The sequence below is a fragment of the Mustela erminea genome, chromosome 4, assembly GCF_009829155.1.
Source record: "Mustela erminea isolate mMusErm1 chromosome 4, mMusErm1.Pri, whole genome shotgun sequence".
In the NCBI taxonomy this organism is placed as follows: domain Eukaryota; kingdom Metazoa; phylum Chordata; class Mammalia; order Carnivora; family Mustelidae; genus Mustela; species Mustela erminea.
Window position 1 is genome coordinate 86,432,915 of NC_045617.1, and position 27,311 is coordinate 86,460,225.

Below are 27,311 nucleotides of genomic sequence, written 5' to 3' on the forward strand. Positions count from 1 at the left end.
CCCACCAGAATGTAAGCTCCATGAGTGCAAGGACTTTGTTTTGTTCATTTCTATATCTCTGGCACTTAGAACAGTGCCTAGAACAAAGGAAGAGCATAATAAACATTATTATATAAATGAATGAATTGCAGTACTCTCAAGCACAATGTTTCCTAGTCCCCATTAAATAAAGCAGTAGCTCCTCTACACATGGTGTTCATAACTCATCATGAGATTATTGCTTAAGTGTCTAACCCTATTCTTCAATTCTACCAGGAGAACCCTTGGCTCCTGCCAGGCCAGTTTCATCCAGATCCTCATTAGGCAGTGCCTCTTACACGCAAGCCTCCATACTGGTTTCTTGCCACTGTCCCCTGCCCCCCAACACATGCACACACGTGCACACGCACATGCATGCACTCACAGACACTATGCTCTTTCCCTCTCAGCACCTTCCTTTATGTGGTCTCTCCTCTTTCTCTTAGTGAGGTACCTTCTTCCTTTTGACGTCCTTTAAGGCTTATTTAGCTTCCTCAGTGGTGATACTTGTAATGACTTCCCCATTTCTGAATTCCTACATGATTGAGCTTTTCATTATCATAGATAATGAATAAATAACATATTAAACCATGTGTAATAAGTTGATATGACATTTAAAAACATGGAGCTGAAAGAGGCCCAGATAGCATTTAGTCCACTTCTCTTACTTTATATACAAGGAAACCCAAATCTAGAGAGTCATTAAAAACCTAATACAAGGGGCGCCTGGGTGGCTCAGTGGGTTAAGCCGCTGCCTTCGGCTCGGGTCATGATCTCAGGGTCCTGGGATCGAGCCCCACATCGGGCTCTCTGCTCAGCAGGGAGCCTGCTTCCCTTCCTCTCTCTCTGCCTGCCTCTCTGCCTACTTGTGATCTCTCACTGTCAAATAAATAAATAAAATCTTTAAAAAAAAAAAACCTAATACAAGTAGAATTAGAACTATAATTAAGGTTTTACAGTTCTTAGTGTCCATTTATTCTTTTCACTAATATGCTATCTTATTCCCTGTTTTATATGTGCATGTGTGTGTGTAACTGTGTGCATTTGTTTATATACACTATGTCCCCAATAAAACTGTCACTGCTTAGAATTTTTTTACATGCCCTATATTCCTGAAAAGCCAAAAGAACCTATTAAAATGATTAGCATCGAGTAGGTGCTCAATAAATTCAGGATGAAGGACTGACTTGCAAAAAATAACTAAGAGAAACAAGCCAGGGGAAGACCAATACTATATAAAGTCACGTATGTGTGAAAAATAAAAAGCTGGACCCAGAGAAATGGAGACTAGACTGGTGTTTGCCAGGAACTGGGAGGTAGAGGAAACGGGGGAGATGTTGGTCAAAAAGGCAAAAACTTCAAGTTATATGATCAGTAAGTTCTGGAATCTAGTATATAGCATGGTGATTATAGTTAACAATACTATACTGTGTACTTGAAAGTTGCTAAGAGAGTAGATCTTTAGGTGCTTAACACACAGACACACACACAAACACACATGAGGTGATAGATGTGTAACTAACCATATTGTGGTAATCATTTCACAATATATACATATATTAATTCATCACACTGTACACCTTAAACTTACACAATGTTATATGTCAATTATGTCTCAATAAGGCTGACAGGAAAACAGAAAAAAAAAAACAACAAAAGGATCCAGAAGTTTACTTTGGGCAGAGTTGAGCCCATAAGATCCAGTTCAATTCCATCTCAAAGGTAAAATGTTGCTATGCAGAAAATATTCTACTATTTAGACTTGGGCCAGGATATAATACTTCCATCTTAACCAGAGATCTACAGGCTTATTATTATTTTTTTAAACCAGAGAAAAAAAGAGGTATGTGTTTAGAGAATCAATCAGAATCAAATCTTCACCCAAGAAGCTCTGTATAAACATTAACTTGGCTATCCAGCCTTCATCCAGCTGTCTCTTCTCAAATTTACACAGGCCAAAAAAAAAAAAAAAAAAAAAAAAAAAAAAGATGTAAACTAAAAATATCAGAATAACTGGAGGCTGACATCTGTAAGCCTCCTCAGTTGAAGCATCCAAGTCAATGCAACAAATATTTACATTAAGAGCCAGAATGTTAGGAAACAGTTCAAAAAATCTGATAGGGCTAGATATTCACAGACATCTCCAAAGTGTTCAGTGCACATAACATAGAATATAGAATAGGTTATGTATTAAATATCTGCTTTCTAATATCCTTCATAGAATCTCTGATAGGAATGTCATGCGATCAGCATAAAGCTGGAAACAGCAGGACAGCAGGACAGAGACAGTAGACCAAAGCCACTACATTTCCGCCATTCTGTCCTGCCAAGTCATGGGACTCTTCTCTTCAACAGCACTATCCGCCTCCTACCCTCACCATCCATGGAGTCCAGGCACAATGAGAGGCTAGATCGAATTCATACTCCTGAATAAATGTCCAGCGTCCCCAGAAGACAAAGAAGCACAGACTAATGATATTAAATAGCAATGCCACATGTCAGGCAAATTTTAATTTCTCTCTTTGATTTTATGATGATACAGAACTCTAAAGTCTGATGAATTTTAAGTTGTGCCAATATTCAATCCAGTGGATTCTGGCAAAACATAACTGTAACAACAGTAGAATGAAAACCATAACAAAACCCCACATTATCTGAAAAATCTTTACTATCAGTATGAACAAGCACCCAAGGTGGAGCACCGGATGGTTGTGAACCCCTGTGCTTTGCTTTGGCAGAGTAGGTATAACCTTTTGCCACATTTGTTCTCTCTCGCTGCTCATCAAAAGTCATTAATAAGACGTAATGCTATATGGTATACTTAGCTTGTCAGCAGAGAAGTCATTTCACTGGGAACGGCGGAAGCACACAAACTAATTTTACATGAGGATCCTGAACTCAAAATTAATCCGTACTATCTTCGCAATCTCGTGTTTTATTTATATGTTCTCATAACACTTACATTTTGCATCGTGATTACTTGTGCTTGTGTCTGTCAGTGCCAGTAAATTGTGAACCCTTTGAGAACCAGCTCTAGGTTTTGTTCATCTTGTGTTCATCTCTCAAGGCCTAGGGTGGAGTTTTGTAAACACTAGATGAATAATAAATGTTGAATGAATGAATGAACCAACTGCCCAGAAAAACTAAAGACAACACTACACACTGTATATAGAGAATCTGTTCAATTGACATGTGTGTATGTATTGCTACCTGTGGATCAAAGGAAACCAACTACATCCAAGAGTCTGTCAGTATTTTAAAACAGTTGTCCCATTTTTATTTCTCTCCAGTCTACCCCCCCAAACTTCTGTGAATGGCAAATTTGATTGTTGTCAATAATTTTTAAACAACAACATCTGTGTATGTGGGAAGTGGCAAGTCAGTAAAAGAGACAATGTAAATATAATACAATATTAAGTATTGTAAAGAAATAACATCTGCTCATTGTTGTTTTTTTGTAGCATTTTTCTTTTTGTGAAAATGTAGTCTGTTGTAATCTCTTCTAGAGAGGGACTGGGGTGGTTAACTTTCTCAAAGCTGGTATGTCTGAAAAAGGCCTTGTTTCGCATTTGCATTTGAATGCTAATTTGGGTAGATACAGAAATCTCCATTCAAAGTCCTGTTTTGTTTTTTGGCACCAGAGGTCCAGAGGTTCCTGTCTCCAGAGAGGCTGATGAGAAGTTTGCTCTAAATCAGATTCTTCATTGTAAATGATATTTTTCTTCTTTGATAACTTTTAGGATTCTTTCCTATACTTTGAGGTCTTAAATTTTTTCTACATTATTATACAGCTTAGTACATGGTAACCTTTTCATTATTAAGTCTTTTTTTTCTTAGTTCTAAGAAATTCTTAAGAGAATATTTATTTAACCATTGGCTCCTCTGTGTTACTTCTATTTCTCCTTTAAAAAACGTCTCTTTGTTAGATATTGGTAAAGCTAGAGCTATTCTTCAAGATTCTTTTCTTTTCAACTTTCTCTTTACCCTTTCATCTTATATTATGGAAGAATTCCTTAGCCTGGCTAAGTAGTCCTAGCTGACTAATTTGTCCCTCTGTTTTTTCATGCTGCCCCTGAGCCATCCTTTAAGTTCTTAATGGTAATAATTACATTTCTTCATTTTTCAGATGTCCTCTTGAGTCTGTTTTATAAAAATAAAGATCCTGTTGTTTCATGGATGTAATGCCTTCTTTTACATCTCCAAAGGTATTAATCACTCTTCCTATCATGTTTGGTTCTGAAGCCCTCCAAGCTTAGACTAGACACCTTGTTCTGGTCTTTCTCCAAGTCAGCAGTCCTTCTATTTCTGGTTGTTTCCGACTGAGAGCTCATCTTTTCTAGACTCTCTGCAAAGGCAGCTGGTCCTGGAGGACGGGCTAAGCAGCAGTGGGTGCTTGTGCTCCTTGCCACTTTCAGTGGGAACGGGGGACAGGCAGAGCTGAGGACAACAGCTCACTTCAGAGCTTTTCAGGCCCCCAAATTATTCTGGATATCATCAGCTACCTGGAGCCTTTCCCTGTTTCTCCATCCTAAGCTCTGACGTAAACACTGGATGGAGAAGGGATGAAGGAACGTACAGGGATCCACAGGACAAATTGCTCCCACCACTAGGGCTGTACCAAACTCAAGTGTACCAGGCTATTGCCACACTTCTCCCACTCCAGGGTGCCAGCACGCAGAGTGATGTAGCTTTTCCATGGTGGCTCTGGGTCAGGCCCACCCTTCAATCTGCTAGGAATTCCTTGAAGCCCCTAGTCCCTTGAGAGATTTATGTATAATTCCTCGGTATGGCTAGAGATTCAGATGTCTCTTTGTATCAGTTCTAAAATTCTTCAGATTTGGCACAGTGGAGGGACCGGACATCTTGAAACTAGCACATGCATAATCTTAACCTTACCTGGAGCCTCCTGCACAACAGATAGGATATATTGGAATTGGAGAAAACTCTGGTATTTATTTGACATGTTAGCCATTTTCTTTTTTGCTCTTGGATCCAACTTCTATTTTTCCCCTCTTTGACCCTGCATCACAGGAAACTACCTTCCCTGACTCTCCTAACACCTGGTTTCTGGGCCAGTTCAGCCAATAGGCTGACGGGTGGATGACGGGAAGTGATATGAGAGAGCAGCTCAGGCTCCCTGCCAGGATGACGCCTCTGATAACACCTGTTGCTCTTCCCTGGCCCCAGCACTCATCATGAGCTCGCTCCTCTGGTCGGCTCTAGTCTTAGGCCATACTGACATAAGCTTCTACCATCCTCTCCCCAGTCCCAGGAGTATAGGGCTCACTGCTGTTCCTGATCTCTGGGGTGCTGTGTTATTTCCTATAATACCACCTCCTCACAACATCTCCTATGTTAAAGTTTTGCTGAGAGGCCTAGGATGCTTTTGTTTTCCTGGCTGAACCCTGACTTGAAGTTCACAGTTCTGAGGAGACATCTTCAAAGATGATAATTGTTAATTCCTTTCTTTGAGGGGAAGGGAGCATCAGAGTGAAGGAATACTCAACCTGGAGAAGTTTCTCCATATTTAAGCTATCCCAAGTTATTTCAAGGAGTGACAGGGAATTCTTCAAAACGTGACTTTGGGCAAGTATTTTACTTGAATTGCATATATGCGATAAAGCGAATTTGCAAGGAAAGTCTTAGGAGCCTCTCCTGTTATTAAACACAGTGTTCTAGAATTACAAAATGGTATCCTAGAGGAGTGAAATCTTTGATTATAGCAGAAACCTTGCTTAAAGCTCCTCAAGCTTTAGACCTACCTCTGGGCACAGCCATGAAATAGTTTAAAGAAAACACTTTCATCATCTCCACTATTTACCATTTTCTCTGTTAGGAGAGGATTAGGTGAAATGATACCAAACCCTTAGAAAAAATCTTGTGTAGCTCTATTTCTCGTTTGGAAATTGAGAATATCACTGGCTTTTAAGCCCAGCCCATTATTATCACTCCATAAATGCTTTGTGAGTTGCACAGAAACAAGAAAACCCAGCAGCGTGGCTCATGATCAGAGAAAAAAACGAGAGCCACACCGTGCCCCCAATATGCCACATGGCTGCAGATATGAAAGGCCCTGAATCCCTGCTTTCATTCCCATTTCCAGTGTTTGAACTTGAATATATGGGCCATCTATTTATTAAAGGAGAGAGCTACATTGGCATGGGATAAATTGGTGTTTGCAGCAAGATGCTTTTTAATACAAAGGATGTTTCTTGAATTCCTTTTAGATCTGAGATCCACAGCTTAGGAGTGTTTGGTGTGTATGTTTTAAAATTGCATGACTATTATACAAGCCCTTCTCTTCAGTTGGCATGAGGCGGCTATTCCCATCCTTTATGGGCTCTGTTCTTTACTCCCTCAAAGCTGAGGCGGCAAAAACATTGCCAGCCTTAGCCAGCTTTTCGTGGAAAGCTGCCACTCTTAACTGGCGCCTTCATGCAATTTCAGACTCTCCCAGGAGACCTTAATGCTTTGAGGTGAATTCGTAACACTGGGGCCAACAAAGAAGTTAACACAAACTTTCACAGTTAAAGACCCAAAAACAAGTCTGCAGGCTTACTGAAGGAGCTCCGCGTCTGTGAGCGCCTCTGTCCTCTGCTCCCCAGTGACCACGGCCAGTTCATCCTTCAGTTCCTGGATTTCTTTTTGTAGGCGTATAATCATCTACAAATGGCAAGGCGGGAGAATAAATGTCAACTCCTCATTAAAGGGAACTTGGTGACAGAGAACATAACATCTTTGAAAATTACGAGCAATTTAGAGGATGCGAAAACATACAGAGAATGATACAAAAGCCACCCCGTACCCTTCTTCCCCACTTTCCTCCATTCTTTCCTTCCTCTTTCTCTCTTTCTCTCCCTTTGGTACCTCTGTTAGTACTAAATCTATTTAATAGTCATAGATATATTCATGTTTTAAAAAATTCTTCTTAAAAATTAAAATAATAAAATAAATTCTTCTTGCATTAGCTTCAATGTTGCTTTTAAAGGAAATTGTCCATTTTTGCTTTTAAATTTACTGCCATAAAGTCATTCAAAATACCTTACTATTATTTTAAGCTATCTGTTGTACCTATGGTTAAGTCTTCTTTTCATTCCAAATACTGGGTCGATTTCTGCCTTCTTTATTCCTTTCTTCATTAATCTTTCCAGAGATTTGTTCATTTTATTAATAGATTAAAAGTCAACTTCAGTTTTGGTTACTCCTTTCTACTGTATCTTTGCTTTGGGTTTTGTTTTTGCTCATTTTTACACTTTTTAATTTCTGTCTTTCTACTCTTTTGAATTTATTTTAGTGCTTATTTTTCTAACTTCTTGGCTTGGGGTCCATTAGACCAAGGGAGTTTGTAAATTTGAACTTTGAAGTCATGGGAAGCAGAGGCTTAGGATTTAAAACTTGCAGAGAAACCAACTTTTGCTCCACCTGAAGCCCAGGCTAAGGCAGATAAGCTTCCCTAGCATCTCCCTATGCCAGTGGGCAGATTTTTTCCTTTCTGGTTCACCCTTTCACTGGTTTCATATTGAGAAGCAGAGAACATATGTTCATTGCCCATCTTCCAGGTTCCAGGGCTCCATATTTGATGGCTTTCTTACAATTCCCTTCATCCCTCTACTCCAGGACAACTGCAGCCTCAGCTTGGTTTCTGAGCCCTGGAGAATTCCCTTCACTCATTCAACCTCAGACATACATTTCAAAAGTACTTGTTAAATTTTATATATAGGTAGGGTTCCTATTATCTCTGACATATTGACAGGACCAGAATTTCCAAAGAATGGGACACTGAGTATTTTGAACATGTCAGGTCTCCTGGAATTTCATTTAAATGTACAGGATAGGATGGGTTTTGGTTATTTGCTTCTTTTCAAAAACATGGTCAGAATCATCCAGCTCTGCACAGTGAAAATTCTCAGACAGGAACTATGTGAGTCATTCATTTGTATCTCCTTCCCTTCACCCCCAAATTAATATTGATGTCATATTTTCTAGTCTGCTAAGGCATTCAAAGTCAAATATAACAACCAAATTAACTTCTGTCACTGAGCAGAAATCTCAAAACTAAGCCAACTTTCATGATTTTGAGATTATTACAATCATACCTCCCATCAAATTGCTGTAGAAACTTTGGAATGAGAGCCATCCACAGAAGATTTTGGCCCATGCTGAGTCACCACAGACTCTGGCCTCTTTATAATTCTTTTATCACCTTGTCTTACTGAGACTTGTAAAGAAAGCAAGTCAAAATCCTGGTGATCCTGATCTTAGAGGGCTGGTTTCATGTGTGCCATTGGATTCTGAGAGCTATATATTGGGAATCCCCTCCAAATTGTGTTTTGGGTGGTTTTGAGGAAAAATTTGCAATTGTCACCTGTGCTTCAGAAAAGCTCTGTCCATAAAGTCATGAATAGTAATGTCAGTTTTTGAAGCCATTATAAAAGAGAATGGGAGATAACACTTATCAATTATAGATTGTTTTGCACCAGAAGATCTCTCTCTCTCTCTCTCTCTCTATATATATATATATATATATATATAAATAAAACAAATCTTACTTTATTTCTTATTTAGATTCAATAAGCCAACACATAATACATCATTAGTTTCAGATATAATGTTCAATAATTTATTGGTTGCATATAACATCCAGTGCTCATCAGCTCATCACCTCACAAAAGAAACTGGACCGTTTTCTTACACCATACACAAAGATAAACTCAAAATGGATGAAAGACCTAAATGTGAGGCAGAAATCCATCAAAATCCTAGAGGAGAACATAGGCAGCAAACTCTTTGACCTCAGCTGCAGCAACTTCTTGCTAGACACATCTCCAAAGGCAAGGGAAACAAAAGGAAAAATGAACTATTGGGACTTCATTGAGATAAAAAGCTTCTTCACAGCAAAGGAAATAGTCAACAAAACTAAGAGGCAACCCACAGAATGGGAGAAGATATTTGCAAATGACATATTAGATAAAGGGCTGGTATCCAATATCTATAAAGGACTTATCAAACTCAACACTCAGAAAACAAATTATCCAATCAAGAAATGGGCAGAAGACCGGAACAATAATTTCTCCAAAGAAGACATAGAAATGGCCAACAGACCTATGAAAAAACACTCAGTGTCACTTGGCACCAGGCAAATACAAATCAAAACCATAATGAGATACCCTACACCAGTCAGAATGGCTAAAATTAACATGGAAGACCTCAATATTTATTCAATTAACAGCTGTCAGCTTTGATTCAGATTTCTCTCTTCTTTACATATTTTGCAGTCCTACATCAAACACATGACAATGCTCACCTTTCTTCACATTCCTCAAGTAACTTCAAAGTCTCTCTAGCCTAATTTAAAGAAAAAAAAAACCCCTCCAGCATTTAATATGTTCATTTTCCTTCAATTATGCTCTAATTTTTGTCTTCAGGCTAATGACTCATGGCTGTCTTTCTCGGGTTGTTCTGTGATGCAACAGGGCTGTTTGCTGGGGAGGTGGGGACGGCAGAAAAATTCATCCTATGTGTTTCCTTCCACTTGACTCAAGCCTTTGAATTCCAACTCCTTCTTCCAGTGGGGGCACTGTGTGTTGCAGGTGTCTGAGCAGGGTCTGTGCTGGAAAGAGACCCTGCCTCACCCACTTGGTTTCTCCAGAAGAGATTTCCAGCTGGGCAGCTCAAGCTCCTGAGACAAGCGGGGTAAAACAAATAACCCCACTATCCTTTTAACCTCCTTTGTCTCTATACTTCAGCACAATGATTTCAGGGAGACACGGCAAACAATCAGAAGGAAATAATTAATATGGGTAACAGTGAATTTAGAAGGTTATTATTATTATTATTTTGGAATTTGAGGAATTTATAAATGAAGCACTGTTGGTGAGATTTCACACCCTTTTTATAATGCATACTGCTAAGCCTACATCAGCTTATGTTCTAGAGAAAATTTTTAAAAACTGAGTGATCTGGAAAGTAATATAATCTTAATTTGGGAATGTATAAAATTAAAATATTTTATTTCTACATTTTCAATGTTGGCATAAGTTGATTTCATGTTGTATTTCATTTAGAGAAGACTAACAAAACAGAGAAAAAACATCTGCATTTAAAATGAGGATCTGAGTCATGGAACTTGCAAATATTTTTGCTTTAAAAAAGCACTCTGATAGGAGTGCCTGGGTGACTCAGATGGTTAAGCATCTGCCTTTGGCTTAGGTCGTGATGCCCAGGTCCTGGGATGGAGCCCCACATCGGGCCCCCAGCTCAGTGGGGAGTCTGCTTCTCTCTCTCCCTCTGGCTCTCCCCCTGCTTGTGCTCAATCTCTGTCTCTGTACCTCTCTCAAATGAATAAATAAAATAAATAAATAAATAAATAAATAAATAAGTAAATAAGCACTCTGATAAAGCAGGATTCATTGTTGGAGAACTAGAAGTTTAGCTATTTTTCCATGGACCCAACTAATGATTAAGTTTTTTAAAGACTTATTTATTTTGAGAGGGATAGAAAGTGAGGGAGCAGGAGGAGGGGCAGAGGGAGAGGGAGACAGAGAATCTCAAGCATACTCCCCACTGAGCATGGAGCCCAACATAGGACTCAATCCCTCAACCCTAAGATCATGACCTGAGCTGAAATCAAGAGTTGGATGCTTAACAGACAGAGCCACCCAGGGACCCCACTGATTAATTTTTTTCTAATCTCTAAAATAAGCAGCAGGGAAGTTGTACAAATACGGTTTTACTTAATAACCATTAGAACTTCGTTTTCCTCTGTTAGCTTTTATAGAAGATGGTCTATTTTTATTATTATCTCTAGAAACTTCAACTGAAGTTTTCTGAAAGGCTACCACCTGCATGTAAATAGAACTGGCCCTGACCAAGTCCCATGCATCCTCAGGACTCACTGCACTCTCTCAGGAGCGGACTGAGGGGACTGCAGCTGGCAGGTCCTTGGGTCAGACCGTCTGTACCTAAATCCCGGCTCTGTCACTTATGGGGGCTGTGACTCTCAGCAAGTTAGTTACATTTCTGGGCCTCAGTTTTGTCATCTGTAAAGCAGGGATGGGGATGACATCTACTCAAAAACTTGTTGTGAGAATTCAATAAATTAATATGTTTCTAATACTTAGAACACTGCCTGGTATGAAGGATGTGCCTCTTGAGTTTTGCTAATCTTTAATCCACTTTGATTTTTCTTCCAACCTAGTAAGTTCAAAGTTGCTTACCAATCTGGGATCGATTTCTTCATTAAGAACAGCTTCATTCTTTATGAGTGCCACTCGTTGTGCAAATCTGCAGGTAGATATTGACTCCTGTAAAGCAAAATAACTCCTTAAAATGTTATGGCTTAGAAAGATAACCCTTCATTTTTGTTCACAGAAGAAAGAAGCACATCTAAAGAGTGATGTGTATAAAACACAATGAGGGACCAAACCTCCAAATGAGGAAGTTTTGCTCTAGAACATCAGTTTAATTAAAATTTTATTTTGGCCTAATAAAATGATCCATGCTAAACATGTGGGAGATCATGAGGTCCTACATGGCAACTTATGTTATTTTTCAACTACTGATCTATGAAACCAGAGCCCCATATAGAAATCATAATTATGGCAGATACTATTATAACCCACAAACTTGAATGACTACAAAATAAACATTTGTAACAGGCCAGAAAGAGGCTTTGCAAGACATCTTAGAATGCACTTAGGGGTTGGCCTCGTTTTGGAAGATGTCCTGCCACTTCTTATTTTCCTCTTCTAGAGAAATTCTGGATCTTAAGAATTGGACTGCAATGCATAAAACATGAAGTTGAGGCTAAAGCAACCCAGGAAAGTCAGTCAGTAGCCAGGCCTTGATAAAGTATCCTGTACACTGAACTCAGTGACAGGTCTAGGGACATGTCCTAGAGATGAAGGTATCTTAGTAATCAAGAGCTAAACAGAAAAGCAGCTAATGGATCTCCTTTCTTATATCCTCTGGCCAAGATAACTAACCCAGCAGGAGGCTTCCCAAAATCTGTATCTGAGCCTTCTTCCCACCATCCTGGACTGTGTGAAGTCCATTCTCAAATGGGGGTAATTATAATGCTGGCCAACCAGCCAAAGCTGTGAACTCTGCAGGGTGTTTACATCTCAAAGCATACCCCAACCTGGCTGAAAAGATGGAAACCCTCCCGGGACCTTCACCGCCATCTCAGACACTGGCTACAGAAGCTCAGACTGAGATCTCCGGAAAGAACCAACATACGTCAATATTCCTTTTCTCTAAAGAGAGTGTTGCAATCATGGTTGTCATGCAGTTCCCTCCCAAACTGTCCCTTAGGACACTGGTCATCATGGAGTTCCTGTAGGGAATGTGTGCACGGTGTTTTTCGGAGAGAGCAATGATCACCTGTGGTGTGGCAGAAAAATAATGGCATTAGATTAACAGAAAATGCACATCTGATGCTCAGCTAAAATGCAACTGCAGTGAAAATTCAAACAGAAATCATAACTGATTGCAGGGTGACATCTAAAACCTGGGCTCATAATAAATATTTTAACATGATTTGGTACACTAATGGTGAAGATGGAGGGAAGTAAACTTAACAAAAACATACCACTGTGAACACTGTAATTTTTGGAGAGAGGATATAACTTGGCATAGAAAAGGATACATTATTATCCTGTCTTTGGTCATTGGAATATTCATGTAAATCTCAAGAGTAAATCATGCCAGAGTTTTAAAATCCCCACCAAAATTGATTTCTATGACCCATCTTCAAGGTAGAAGAGGCAGAGCAGTAAAGAAGAACTATGAGAGACAGTAGGGGTTAGTGATGGAGACCCAAGAATCTGGTATCACATTGTCCAGGTCCAAATTCTAGCCTTACTAGGGCATGTCACTCAACATCCCTGCCTCAGTGTCCTCAACTGTAAAACAGAGAAAGGATAACAGCTACCTCACAGGGAGTTGGAGTGACTGAGTTAAAATGCACAAATTTTGAGAAGCAGCCAGCTAGCTCAGTGCTGTGTGAATGGTTGCTACCAGTCTAAGTGATGGGGTAAGTTTATGTTGGGTCAACTAAGTCTTACTCATCTTATTCTTCATTTAATAGGAAGGTACCAGCTGGATGAAAGGCTGCTGCCCAAAGGGAGCCACTAGGGCTTCAGGTTTTCCTGGGAAGATGAACCCAGTGCTAGGATGTCCATCCCAAGCATCTGTGACTTCAGAGGCATCATGAGGCCCGGACCCTTGAAAATTACCTCGGCTAACACCTACCATTGTTCTAACCTTCCCTCCCCTCAGGTGTGTAATCCCCACCAACAGGACTTCTTCTACCCTCTTGGTTTATAAAACAAAATTGTTTTCAAAGGCTGTTTGGGGCAAAAACACATAATACCACAGGTCCTGCTTTAAATTCATGACCACAGATTTTATTTCTCCCCCAAATTACTGATCATTTCTCCCAAAAATTACTTCTCCAATCTCAGAAATGAGGATTTCATATTTTATCCTTTTGTTTCAGACCTCCATCCAGCCTTCCCTCCCTGCCTTTAGTCTTAGCTTGATTGTCACACACCCTTCCATTAAAAGGGAGCAGCCTGACCAGAACCATCTCCCGTCCCATCATTAAATGTCCCACTCTGCCCTTCCTGTGTCACCAAACTGCTCCTTCTAAGGTCAGCCCTTCATCCTCTCCCTCTTCTCTTCTCACTTACCTTGCTCCTACAATTACCCCTTTACTTCTTTTTTTTTATTTCTTTTCAGCGTAACAGTATTTATTGTTTTTTGCACCACACCCAGTGCTCTATGCAATATGTGCCCTCCTTAATACCCACCACCTGGCTCCCCCAACCTCCCACCTCCCACCCCTTCAAAACCCTCAGGTTGTTTTTCAGAGTCCATAGTCTCTCATGGTTCACCTCCCCTTCCAATTTCCCTCAACCCCGTTCTCCTCTCCATCTCCCCATGTCCTCCATGTTATTTGTTATGCTCCACAAGTAAGTAAAACCATAGGATAATTGACTCTCTCTGCTTGACTTATTTCACTCAGCATAATCTCTTCTAGTCCCATCCATGTTGCTACAAAAGTTGGGTATTCATCCTTAGTGATGGAGCCATAATACTCCATAGTGTATATGGACCACATCTTCCTTATTCATTCGTCTGGTGAAGGGCATCTTGGTTCTTTCCACATTTGGTGACCATGGCCATTGCTGCTATGAACATTGGGGTACAGATGGCCCTTCTTTTCACTCCATTTGTATCTTTTACCCCTTTATTTCTGCATCAATTTCTCTCTCTCACCTGGATCATTCCCATCCTGTGTGTCCTCTAGTCTAAAAACTAAGATGGCTCTTCCTAAGGTTTTCAGCAATCCCCTGCTGTACCCAAAGTATTTATGGCCATCTTATTTGACTTCTGAGTCGAGTAAGCATTCAACACAGGTACTCTCTGCGTCCTTTTGGAAACACTTTATTCATTGGTAACCAGGATATCACATTTCCCTGGTTTTCATCTTTTCTCAAACATTAGTTAATGAATGCTTCCTTTCCTTCTTCCTAAGTTATAGACATTGGAATACTCCAGGGTTTCTCGTTCTTATCTATACTCTCTCCATATGGAATCTCATCCAATCCCCTTAAATACATATATACACATATATCCTGCTATCTCCCCAATTTATACCATCAGCTTACCCCTGAGCTGCTCTCTCTGTGGCAACCCTAAATCTCCACTTGAATGTCTATTCTTGACCTTCTCTCCCCTCTCCACACGAATCTGATTCTTTTCTGGGTTTTACCCATCATTACTGATGGCACCACCATCCACCTACTGGCTCAGGTCAAAACCCTACACATCATCCTTATTTCCCCTCATTTCTGACATCTAATCCACTAGTTATTTCTATTAGTTTTACCTAAACAGCATGCCCAGAATTGGGCCACTTTTCCCACTTCTTCTGTCACCACTCCAGGTCAAGCCTCCATCACTCCTTCCTTGGACAGCTATACAAGGCTTTGACTTATCCTTGTTTCTCTTTTTGCCCACCACACCCCTCACCTCCCTTTGATCTACTCTCTGCAGAGAAATCTTTATAAAATATAAGTTACTTCAAGTCACTTCACTGCTTACAACCTTCCCGTAGCTTCCTGAAACACCATAATGACCCAACTCCTGCATGATCTAGTCCCTGTCTACCTATCTGTCCTCATCTTCTATTGTGCTTTCCTTTCTCAGCCCACATTGGCCTCACTGTTCCTCCACCATAACAAGACTGTCTCCACGTCACCTTTGAATTTGTTCTTTTTACCTAGAATCTTCTTGCCCAGATTTTCATATAGCTTCCTATTTCACATCATTTAAATCTTTGCTCAAATCTTGTCTCCTCACAAGGGCTTTCACTAAACGCCTTGTCAAATGTAACCTATCTCCAGGATTTTAATCGATTTCATTTTTCTTCCTGTTCTTATCACTATTTGAAATTCTATTCACTTATTTACCTTTTTTTAAAATCTGCTTCCTCACTTGGCTTTCAGCTTCATTAGGCCAGAGACTTTGTTTCTCTCATTCACAATTCTACGCCACCATCTAGAGCAGTGTCTGGCCCCCAGAAACCCTATGAGGCAGAAACTACATTGTCTTTTTACTCCATTCTCAGGATAACCCCCATTCTAGTTTCATTCACTATGAAGTTACACTTCCTAGTCTCTCTTATAACTCAACGTTCTATGTGAGACCTAGCTCCATCAAAAGGACACCTTGTGTGGGGCTGGGAGGTGAGTGATGAGAGGTGGTAGCCACAAAAAGGAAGATCAGATATATAGGAGAGAGTGGTGGTGAAGGCATCTGGTTCCTTCGAGGTAGCTGCAACAAACTTCTGGAATCCAGGAATTACTGTCCTGGGTGCCAAGGGCAGAGTTCTGAACTGCCAAGAGCAGTTCAGTGCTGTGGCTGGACTGTCTCTTGTTTGCTCTGCTCTAGGCTGTGTAGTATCTAAGCCCAGTTTTCTAACTTTTCTTGCGGTTCTTTATGTTTAATAAACTCTACATTGCTTAAATCAGCTACAGTAGGGTTTCTGGTTTATGATAAAGAAATCTGACAAATACAACATGTGTTTGACACCGTTATGTGAAATGAACAAATAAATGAGTAGATTAATTAGCTTCACCTAGGAAGATAGTGCAAGGGTCAACAGTATGGAGTGAGATTTGGTGGAACTGAGTTTCAGTGTAATTGGAAAGGAAGTAGGGAACATGGCAGACCCAAGTCTGAGTGGCAAGGTGGTAGCAGGGAATGCTGAGCAGAACTCCAGACCCTCAGAGCTAAGAGGGCAAAGGAAATACCTCTAATAATCAAGGCAGGCCCAAATACCAAGCCAGACCAAAGAGAGGTTGGTCTGATAGATGTGTGGAGAGGGTGGCATAACTGCTTATGAATCATAATTAAGTGTCTGACAATGCTCTAAGTACTTTGAAATTCTTTCATAAAACAAATGTCACAGTTTTTTTTTCCTGCTCCAGGAAACAATATTAATACCTCTTCTATTCAGCAGCTTTATGACAACTTAGGTGACATAAAAGAGAATATGCTTATTAAGCTTCCCGCTGATAGTAAATTCAATGGGGTTAGTTAATTTACTATTGGTTGCAGCAACAGAAAATGTAACCCAAACTGGATTTAATCATAAGGGGAAATTTATTGGCCCATGTATCTATAATAGGAAAGGTTTTAGGTTACACATAACCCAAAAGGTCAGTGCTACCACCAAGGATTTAGTTTTCACCAATATCTCTGCTCTACCTTCTATGTTGTAGAAGTCTGCCTCTCTTCACAGCCACGGGATGACTGCCAAATATCCTTATTTATAACTGATGTGAGAAAGTTCTCTAATCATTAAATATATACCCTGAGCTTCCCTAGGGACCAGCTTGGGTCATAGGCCCATCTGTGAACCAATCACTACAGCCAAGGCTCCAATTGGTTTAGACTAGTCAAGGTCTACTCTTGGAGCTGGGATGGGCTCATGGCTGCTACTCTTGCAGAGAATGTTGTAGAGGAAATTCCAATGCCCTTTCCAGAAATGGTTCTAAAATGGTTCAAGAGAATAATTAAAATTCCAAATGTGATTATGGATTGGAAAGCATGGTCTTTAGAAATGGGAAAAATGAAAGCAGTTCATAATAAAAGAATGAACCCAGGACTTAGAGGCAGAATCTATCTGCCCCACTTGTGCAATTTTAGACAGATCTCTTAAGTTTATTAGTCTCTGTTTCCTCACCTGTAAAAGTAGGATTAGAATACCTGCCTATCTCAGAGAAATGTTTTAAAGATGAATAGAGATTGTTTCTGGGATAGTAAAACAAAATGCACTCCATATAGCAGGGGTATCCAGGCTATGTTCTTTAGGATCCCTCTGGACACTTGTTATAGCTCTATAAAGCTAGTCCTGGGCCGTTTCTCTAACAGAGGGCCCTGAAAAGGTACCTTCTCAGCTCTAAAGGAGCCTGGGAGTATCAGAATAAGTCTAGACCCCTTGGAGAAGATATAGATCTTCAGAGTGACCCAGAAATGGCCAGTATTCGGGAAAGAGGCAAAGGTGGATTATTTTTTATGGGGATGCTTTGGGCTCTCTAAATTGGGCCAGAACCAAATGATCTGAATGGCACAAGCTAAGGAGATAGTTACACAACCTGGATTTTTAAAAAAATGTTTACTCCCATTTGGGATTTCATACATAAATATAACAAAATGTTCCTGAAGACATTCTTTAAGCAACAAAGAATGGAAACTCACATTATACTTAATATCTCCAAGTACCTAGAAACTATTCTTAGAATCAATCACTCAGATTACTATTTAATGAATTGAAGAGATTTTCTTTTAAAGAGCTCAGAAGCACATGGAAAATTATCCTCTGAAAACTGACAATGATTTGGAGTGGTTACAACTGTCATTGGCAGCATTCGTTTTTCTCCTCAACACACACATTCAGTGGAAGCCAAGTGGAAACTGAAACTCTGAAGAAATCCTGCTTATGGTGGATAACTGGTTGAAGGGAACCCAGATTCTGATTTCTGTAAAGGCAGAGAGCAAACACACTGTTCCCAGTGGTTTCTCACTTGATGTTTGGGCTGACAGAGAACAAAGGTCACACCAGGAGCACTCGGTGAGGCTAATGGTTAGAACAAGTATGCATGTCCCCTTCCTTTTCTTCCATGCACTTAATTTCCAGGGCTGATATGCACCCTGTAATTGTGGCTTAAAATTTTTTCGAGGAGACTTTTTGGAAAGAGTACCGCATACACAAGGAAAACTCCAAAACCAACAGTACTCTGACAAACAGAAATTTATTTACTGATAAGTACAGTAAGGGGCATGCAACTCAGAAAGTCTGTAAGCTGCGAGCAGATGTAAGGCCCACAATGATGGCCAGAAGGACAGTGGCAGTTCTGCATGGAATTTCTATAACCAACATGGGCTAATAAGTGTAAGAGAGGTTACCAAACTATTTCTTAGGACATTTCCATCTATATACTGAAACTAAGATGGAGAGGATGTAATTAATTACAAACATTTACGTGAGTTGCTGAAACAGCATTTATCTGACCTTATGTAAGGATATGTTTATACGTGTTGCTCCTTCACTAGATAACATGATAGCACCATTTCTCAATGACGCATTTATCCTCATTGTCTGACATAATTCAAGCACTTCACAGACACTTAGTTACAGTTTGTTGAATGAATGAATGAATGCAGTTAAACTAAAGTGTGTTACACCTCCAGTCTCATTAGCCACAAAATCAAGTCCTGCATAAAGAAAACCTGGGTATAAAAATCCTTGAATTCTATTATTTTATTAATAGTATCTGCCCCCTCTTTTTATTACTCTTATTCCCCTGTACTCCTTGGTTCTCCCTCACTTATCTCTTTCTGTGTGAAATTCCAAAATTTCGCTGTGACCCACCTATTTCCTTATTTGCCACAACTCCTAGATTTACTCAACCCCACATATCTATGCCCATACCTGCAGTTTTCCATATTTCTGTCCCTCTTTTGTTGTTGTTGTTTTGTTTTGTTTTGTTTTTTAAAGGATTTTATTTATTTGACAGACAGAGGTCACAAGTAGGCAGAGAGGCAGGCAGAGAGAGAGAGAGGAGGAAGCAGGCTCCCTGCCGAGCAGAGAGCCCGATGCGGGGCTCGATCCCAGGACCCTGGGATCATGACCTGAGCCGAAGGCAGAGGCTTTAACCCACTGAGCCACCCAGACGCCCCTATTTCTGTCCCTCTTAACTCTGATGCTAATCTTTCTCCCCTTCTCTCTGTTATCTTATGCTATAACCTCTAGGAAAACCCTTGTAGAGTAGTGTAGGTAGTTAGCAGCTAGAGTCATGCATTGGGTACATATAAAACAGATAGTTGACATTCAGAAAGCCAAAGGTCAATGACATGTGAGTATTGCTGTGGCCCTGGCTGAACTGAGCCCCTGGACTGGAGCTAAGGTTTAAAGGACTCCCAGTTCCCACTGCCTGACATGCTCTAACCCCAGATCTGCCTGGTTCTCTCCTACTTGTTCTTTGAGTCTCTGTTTAATATCAGCCCTGAGAGAACTTTCATTCCCTTTGCCCTGCTCAGCCGAAGTCCGGTCCCCCATTATAAGCTCCCCTCACCCGTTGGCCTTTCTCTGCACAACTCACCTGGATAACAGCCAAGTATTTAATGACTATTTATTCCATGCACATCTCCCTGCACCAGCCCCTGAGACCTTTGGTGCAAGGACCATTTCTACTTTGCTCAGCACTATGCTCCAGTGCCTGGTGTAGTCCTCAGCATGATACTGCTCCTTACAAATGTTCGTTAAATACATAAATTCATTATACAGAAAATCAAGTGCATAGAGCCACCAAGATTACTCACACGAGGCTGATGTTGCAAGAATTTTGAAGAGAAGAGATGTGGGGAGAGGAAGAGTTTTAATGAGAAGTAGCAGCTTGCAAAGGTTGTATAGAATGAAGGGAGAGGATTAGGGGCAGAATGTTTTCCTTGAGTGATAACAATTGGTGGAAATTCTGATTTAACTAATGAATATAATTTTGTATGAACAGATGGGCATAATGGGAGTTAAAGCAGACAGTGCTACCATCAGAAACAACTAGGAATATTTCTTTGAAATAAAGCACTTTGAATACAGTCCATTATGTTTTCATATCAGGGTTTTATAAGTGTTCAATTAAGAAAAAGCTCTGTTAAGCAAAAGTACTACTTAATATTTGAGCAAGAACAGCTAGGGAAGGCTGAGTCTTGTCAGAAACACTAAAATCATCTGAACACATGCAGGCCATTAATCTCTGGGTCCTGCCTTACTGGGGTTCATTTAGTCAGAGCCTAACTGCAGGCACCTTGTTCAGATACAGCTCCCTTAGGTTTCTCTCAATCTGCTTTTTCAGCCAACTTGACCATTAGAAGCATTTAACATCAGGACAATATCAGTCTCAAAAGGGTTCATTAGGCAGTAAAAGAAAAGAGGGGGGAGTTCTGTTTGTTTTTTCAAATCTTTTAGCCTCCAACACTCATTAGCAAGTCCTTCTGCCTTGCCAATATACTCTGTACTTCTCCACTCCAGTTTTTGATCATGTTTCTCCCCCCGCCCCCCGCCTTAGAATTTGGAAGTAGTTGCCATCTTTAACATTCAACTCACAGCACTTTACTCATGGAGCTGAAAGAACTTGAGAAATCATCTAATTCAATATGCTCATTTTAGGGGTGAGGATTTTTTTTTCTGGAAAATTTATTTAGCTAAATTCAGATGAGCTTTCTTTGCACTTGGGAGATAAATTCAGAAGTCAAAAATAGAGCATACATTGGGGTAGACTGCAGGAAATTTGGGGTAAGGGCTGGAAGGGGAAGCTAAAGCAAAGAGAACCTTCATAGAATCACAGTCACCAGCTAGATGAAGTCACCAGAAGCTAAAAAGCTATTAGTCATCTTTAAATTATGTTCCCACAACTAATCTACTAGTCTGAAAAGACAGGCCATGGGAGGCCATTTATAACCTATATTCACACCCATTACAAATTTTATAACAAAAATAATAAGGTATAGTGAGAGAAGACGCGGGCTTTGGAGCCAAGCAATTCAAGATTCAAATCCTCATCTCACCATTAACTGGTAACCTCAGGAAGGTCTCAGGAAGACCCGAGTTTCAAAATATATAAAATGGGAATAACTAATACCCACAGAGTAGGGTTGTTGCAAGGTTTAAATGAAATGGTATAGACAAAATGCTAGTAGCTACACCAATGTTCACAGCAGTATTATTCACAATAGCCAAAAGGTAGTGACAAACTAAGTATCCATTGATGACTGAATGGATAAACAAGACATGGCATGTGCAATAAGAAAACATTACTCAGCATTACAGAGGAATGAAATTCAAACACATGTTAGAACATGGATGGACTTTGAAGACATTAATCCTAAGTGACATACATCATACTGAAAAGGACAAATATATTATTCCACTTACATGAATATCTAGAACAGCCAAGTTCATAGAGACAGAAAGTAGAATAGAGGTCACCAGGTACTGGGAGCATAAGGAAATGGAAAATTATTGTTTAATAAGTACAGAGTTTCTGATTGGGTTATGAAAAAGTTCTGGAAATAGATGGTGGTGATGGTTACACAACACTGTGAACTTAATGACACAGAACTGTACACTTGAAAATGATTAAAATGATGAAGTGTATATTATGCACATTTTACCAAAATAAAAGAAGAAAACAAAATAATGCTAGCAGAGTGCCTGATGCAAAGTCTTTTAACAAATGGTAGATACAGTTACATCCCATTATGCCTATTTTTACCTGTTCTAAGTAATGTAGGGACAAGTTGATATACTTGGCCTCAGTTAGAAGTTGGCCCCCTACTCCAGTCTTTGCAACTCGCTCTGAACCAGCCAGGTCAACCAAATGAAGTTTGGCATGCCGGACAGTCGCAGATCCTGGTTCCTTGCTTGATAAGTGAATAGTGAAAATGCAGTGGGATCGAGTTGAAGCCTGGTTCATTGGAGTCTATAAAATGAAATTGCAAAACAAAATTAATGTGAACACTGAGAATTTTTGCAAACTATCAAAAAGTTTAGATGTATGTCTCTAATAGTATGACTTTGAAGCCAATGCTGTCAAACTCAGCAAAAAACTTGTAGCTGAGATCACTTTAAGTGAGTTATTTTTAATATACTGTCTCTTGAATGACTTACAACAGATATGGGTGGGTTGATTCAGAAAGTGAGGAAAGAGTTCAAATGAAGTAAAGCATGAATCCTCTTACTAATACGGTAACTTAATTTCATTACGTGACCACAGTCCTTATCTTAACCTTGGCTAGCCATACTTGCAAATGTTCGATGGGAATGTCATGGGGAAAAAAGTGAAAATGGATGCACTGAGGGAATTCATTACACACTTGTAATTAACACAACCCACAGATGAGAATGCCCAGTATCACTGCTACTACCCAACAGTGAATGAGGATCCCAGCCAATGCATGGGCAGGACTGGAAGAGATTATGCTGAGTGAAATAAGTCAAGCAGAGAGGGTCAATTATCATATGGTTTCACTTATTTGTGGAGCATAACAAATAGCATGGGGGACAAGGGGAGATGGAGAGGAGAAGGGAGTTGAGGGAAATTGGATGGGGAGGTGAACCATGAGAGACTATGGACTCTGAAAAACAATCTGAGGGTTTTGAAGGGGTGGAGGGTGGGAGGTTGGGGGAACCAGGTGGTGGGTATTAGAGAGGGCATGGATTGCATGGAGCACTGGGTGTGGTGCAAAAACAATGAATACTGTTACGCTGAAAAAAATAAATAAATTTTTTTAAAAATGTGGAACTATAAGAAAGAGGCTGAAAATTCTGTCTCTATGTTTATATTTGTAACTTTAATTAATTATACATTTATATTTCTGCAACCCCAAATATTGATGATAAATTGTTAAGAATTTATCATAAGTATTATTTGAATCTTTCCAAGATGCAAATTATTAATCTGGACTAAAAATGATTCTTTATTGAAAAATATAAATACAAATCAGGCAATGGAAACTTATACTTGGTAATTAAAGTTTATCTAACACATAATCTGTGGTTTCTAAATTACTCTGGAATCACAAGACTAGATTTCATCATAAACTCTAAATTTTTTTAAAAAATAAAAATGTGAAATCTTTAAAAAAAAACAAGAAAAAGAAATACAAGTCATAGTGACAGGAAAAAAAGAGGTTAAAACATAATTGTGTACAGAAATATGATGATGTACATAGAAAATGCAAGAGCACATATAAACTGTTAAAAACTAAGAAGTTTAGCAAGGCTGCTGGATGTAAGGTCAACATGCCAAATCAAGGAAGTTCTAATAACCCGGCAATAATTAAGCAGGAAATACAATATTACTCATAATGGCCACAAAGACAATGAGATAACAGGAGATTATAAAAATGTGTGATTTGCTGGGAAATGATATTAAAAGATTCAAAAAGGAAGCCTGAGTAAAGGTATCCTAGATATTAATATACGATGTCCAGGATGGGAAAACTGAAAATTCATCTCTATGTTAATTTCTCTGTATTAACCTACATATTCAATGCAATTGAAATAAAAATACCACACATTATGTTTGTGGAATAAAACAAATAAATCAATTCTAAAACACAGATGGAAGAGCAAATATTAAAAAAATAACAAAAATAATTCTGTGAAAGAAGAAGGAGAAGGCAACGTGTCCTGCTGTACATCAGGGTATATCATAATGCCACAGTAATTAAAACAGTGTGGTGTTGCTGTAGGAACAGATAACACAGTCAGTAAAACAGGCTGGGCTTGGGTAGGCACTCTGCATAGGATAGAGGACACATGGAGCACAGCGGAGAAAGGATGGACTAATTAACAAATGGTGTGGTAATTATTAAAAAAAATAATAAATTAAGGTTTCTTTCTCACAGCAGACACACAAATAAAGTCCAGAATGTATTAAAGACTCAAGTGTAAATTAATACAATTTTAACATTAATATAAGAAAATATGGAAGCATATCATAGTCAACCCAAGGTAATAATGGATCTTTTTTTGTTAAAAAATAAAGATTTGTTTATTTATTTGAGAGAGACTGAAAGAGCAAGTGGGGAGAGAGGCAGAGGGAGAGAATCTCAAGTAGATTCCCCACTGAGTGCAGAGCCTAACATGGGGTCAGTCTCATGAACCATGAGATCATAACCTGAGTCAAAATCACAAGTCAGCAACTTAACTAACTGAGCCACCCAGGCACCCTAGTAACGGATCTTTTATGATAAGACATTAAACACAAAAATGAAGTGATTGAAAGTATTTGACCAAATTATCCAAAATTGAAGAACTTCTGGGTGATAAAATCTGCCACAAAGTTAGACTAGGAAATGGCATTTGAAATCCATATGGCTAACAAAAGATTAATATTTGAAATAAAGAACTCCCATATGTCAATATGAAAAAGACAACTCAGAAAAAAATGAGCAAAGGATATGAATAGGCAACCCATAATGAGGAAATCTGAACATGGTCAATAAGTATTTTTTAAAAATGCTCAAATTCACAGATAATCAGGACAAAAAATTCAAGCCAAAATGATAAACTATTTCATTTACATCCATCAGACTGGCAATATTTTAAAGAAACAAAGTCTAAAGAGATAAGGTTTGTAAAGATACAAGGAAACAGGAACTTTTATATACTGCTGGTGACAACATAAATTAAGAATCCATTTTGAAAGCAACTTGACAATATGTGGTTAATATTGTAGATGCATAAAACCTACAATCCAGCTGCAGACTATGAGGTGTATTTCCTGGGGAGAAAATTTGGAACAAGGAATACTAGGAGAGAGAAAAGTGTGGATCATATACACACATATGAACATTCACTATGACACTGGGGATAGCAAGAAAGTGGTGCAAGATGTATCACGTAAATGAACATCTGTGGTGGAAAAGATGAATACACTGGGATAATCCAAACTATAGAGAAGTTAAAATGAAGCACCGTTTGGCAGATGGGATTTCTGAAACACTGAAGAAATAAAAGCATATTAAAGAATGATGTAAAGTTAGATGATCAAAATGATATCTATGTTAGAACTTAGGGAACCAAAGAAGCAATGCTATCTAAAAGATTTGTTCATGGCTCTATAACTTAGGTCATTAAAGTATAAAAATACAGACTGGAAGGACATAGGACATTAACAGTAAGAATTGCTTTTGTGAGGGATACAAAGCAAAAAGCCAACAAGAGGACTTCAAGTGTATGTGTAATAGCCTATGTATTTAAAATGATCAGAAGCAAATTCTGATACCTAAAAATAAAAAATCATCTAAAAATATTCCAAATGAATGCTCACATAAGTAAATATGTTCATCTTTCTACCTCTGCAAAATGGGATTTAATGAAAGAATTTCCATACGGATGCACATGTATTTGGGTAACATACTTGGATGTTATTCTATGTTATTTTATTTTATTATTTATTTATTTATTTGAGGGGGAGAGAAAGAGAGAGAGAACACAAGAGGTAGGGAGGGGCAGAGGGAGAGAGAAGCAGACTCCCCACTGAGCAGGGAGTCCACCCTGGGGCTTGATCCCAGGACCCTGAAATCATGACCTCAGCTGAAGGCAGATGCTTAACCGACTGAGCCACCCAGGCGCCCCTTGGATGCTATTTTAACCAGAAATTTCTTTCTGTAAATATGAGTTCTTGATATATAATCCACTGTTGATTTATACCAAGAAGCAAAATACACAGATGTCAAAATACTAACATTGTTTTGGTGATGATGTAGACAGTGAGTTAAATGGGCTGAAAATGTGACCCATTACTCGTTGCCACAATAACTATACCCAGATCTGGCCAGTGTGTGATTTTGCTTGCTGAAGTGGATTGGCAAATAACTGTGCCTGAAAAACCGCAAACTCAAATTTAGAACCCAAGTTGAGGTGTCTTGAAAGTGACTGGAAGTTATTTGCAGAACTTAAACATGGGTTTCATTTCACTGTTACATTCGCACAATAAATCCTACAGTACTGTCACAAAAGTCAAATTGACGATCGATATAAATGAGTAACACGGAGACTGTCCCCAGCGGCTGTCTTCAGCTTCTATGTGGATATATTGAAATCACAGTAAAATGTGGCCATTAGCAAATAATGGAAGAGCATGCCCATTTCAAAGGAATGTGAGATTTACATTAAATTAAATTGTATTTCTGGAGTCTGTAATTAAAATGCTGTCGGAGTCCATGCCTACAATTTTGTAACTTCTCATAAATATTTCCTGCATGAAGTAGTAGTTGGTGTCCTCTCAGCTAAAATTTTCTTAAACCTCAGAGAACACTCTTTATGTGTAGCTGTTTTAAGTGTGATTGAATGTGTTGGTGTCTGCTCTGTGTTTGTTTAGGGATGTCTTTATGTCTCATAGGCATGCCCCTACGTTTGCCCTTTCAAAGGTAAAATTGTATTAAAACATTTCTGAAACTGCCTAAGAACAGATGGCACCATTTAGGCAGATTCATTCAAATTTAAGCGCACATTTTAAACAAATGTGCTCTTGGCACTACAGCTTATGTCTTTGGAAAAATTTTAGTGATGATTAATCATCCGCATGGAGAGAGCTTTCACATTTCATATCAGTCTATGGCTACAGCTCTGCATCAGGCAGCACAAAGACTAGAAGGAAAGTAAGACATAGACCTTGCCTTCAAGGAATTTATAATCTAGTTCAAGAGCTAAAGACAAAACAAGAAAAATGAGAATGAAAGATGAGAAAAGGGCAAATGTTCAATGAAGTGATCTGTTCTCAGAACTGAGCATCCTGATCTTTTAGGTAATACCCAAGAATGCTAACCATGCCCTTATTCTGGAAGTTCCAGCCACCCTGTCCCTCCTTGTTCCTATAACCAAACATTATTCTGGCATATTTTTTTCTCTTGAGAGAGAGAGAGAGAGAGAGAGCTCACATAAGCAGGGGATGGTAGGAGGGGTTGGGGGGAAGGAAAGGGCAGGTGGAGAGAAAGAACCTGAAGCAGACTCCACACCCAGCTCAGAGCCCAACACTGGGCTCAATCTCACATCCCTGAGATCATGACCCGAGCCAAAATCAAGAGTCAGAAGCTTAACCAACTGAGCTACCCAGGCTCCTTGTGTTCTGGCACTTTCTGTTGTCTTTTTCCTTTATTGGATCCTTTTCTTTCCAATCCATAAAATAGGTATGTCCCACGCTGTGTTCATCATA

At 39.3% G+C, this 27,311-nt stretch overlaps 1 protein-coding gene across 5 annotated transcripts in view; it reads right to left on the minus strand.

Annotated features, from left to right (window-relative positions):
- KIF6 (kinesin family member 6) overlaps positions 1–27,311 on the minus strand; it is a 505,895-nt gene that overhangs the window by 262,052 nt on the left and 216,532 nt on the right. For all 5 annotated transcript variants that reach the window (XM_032339835.1, XM_032339836.1, XM_032339834.1 and 2 more), the window contains 4 exons: positions 21,861–22,067; positions 12,256–12,399; positions 11,235–11,321; positions 6,578–6,681 (listed from right to left, as the gene is read on the minus strand). In XM_032339835.1, the coding sequence (XP_032195726.1) occupies positions 6,578–6,681; positions 11,235–11,321; positions 12,256–12,399; positions 21,861–22,067 (542 nt within the window). The remainder of the gene's footprint in view (positions 1–6,577; positions 6,682–11,234; positions 11,322–12,255; positions 12,400–21,860; positions 22,068–27,311) is intronic.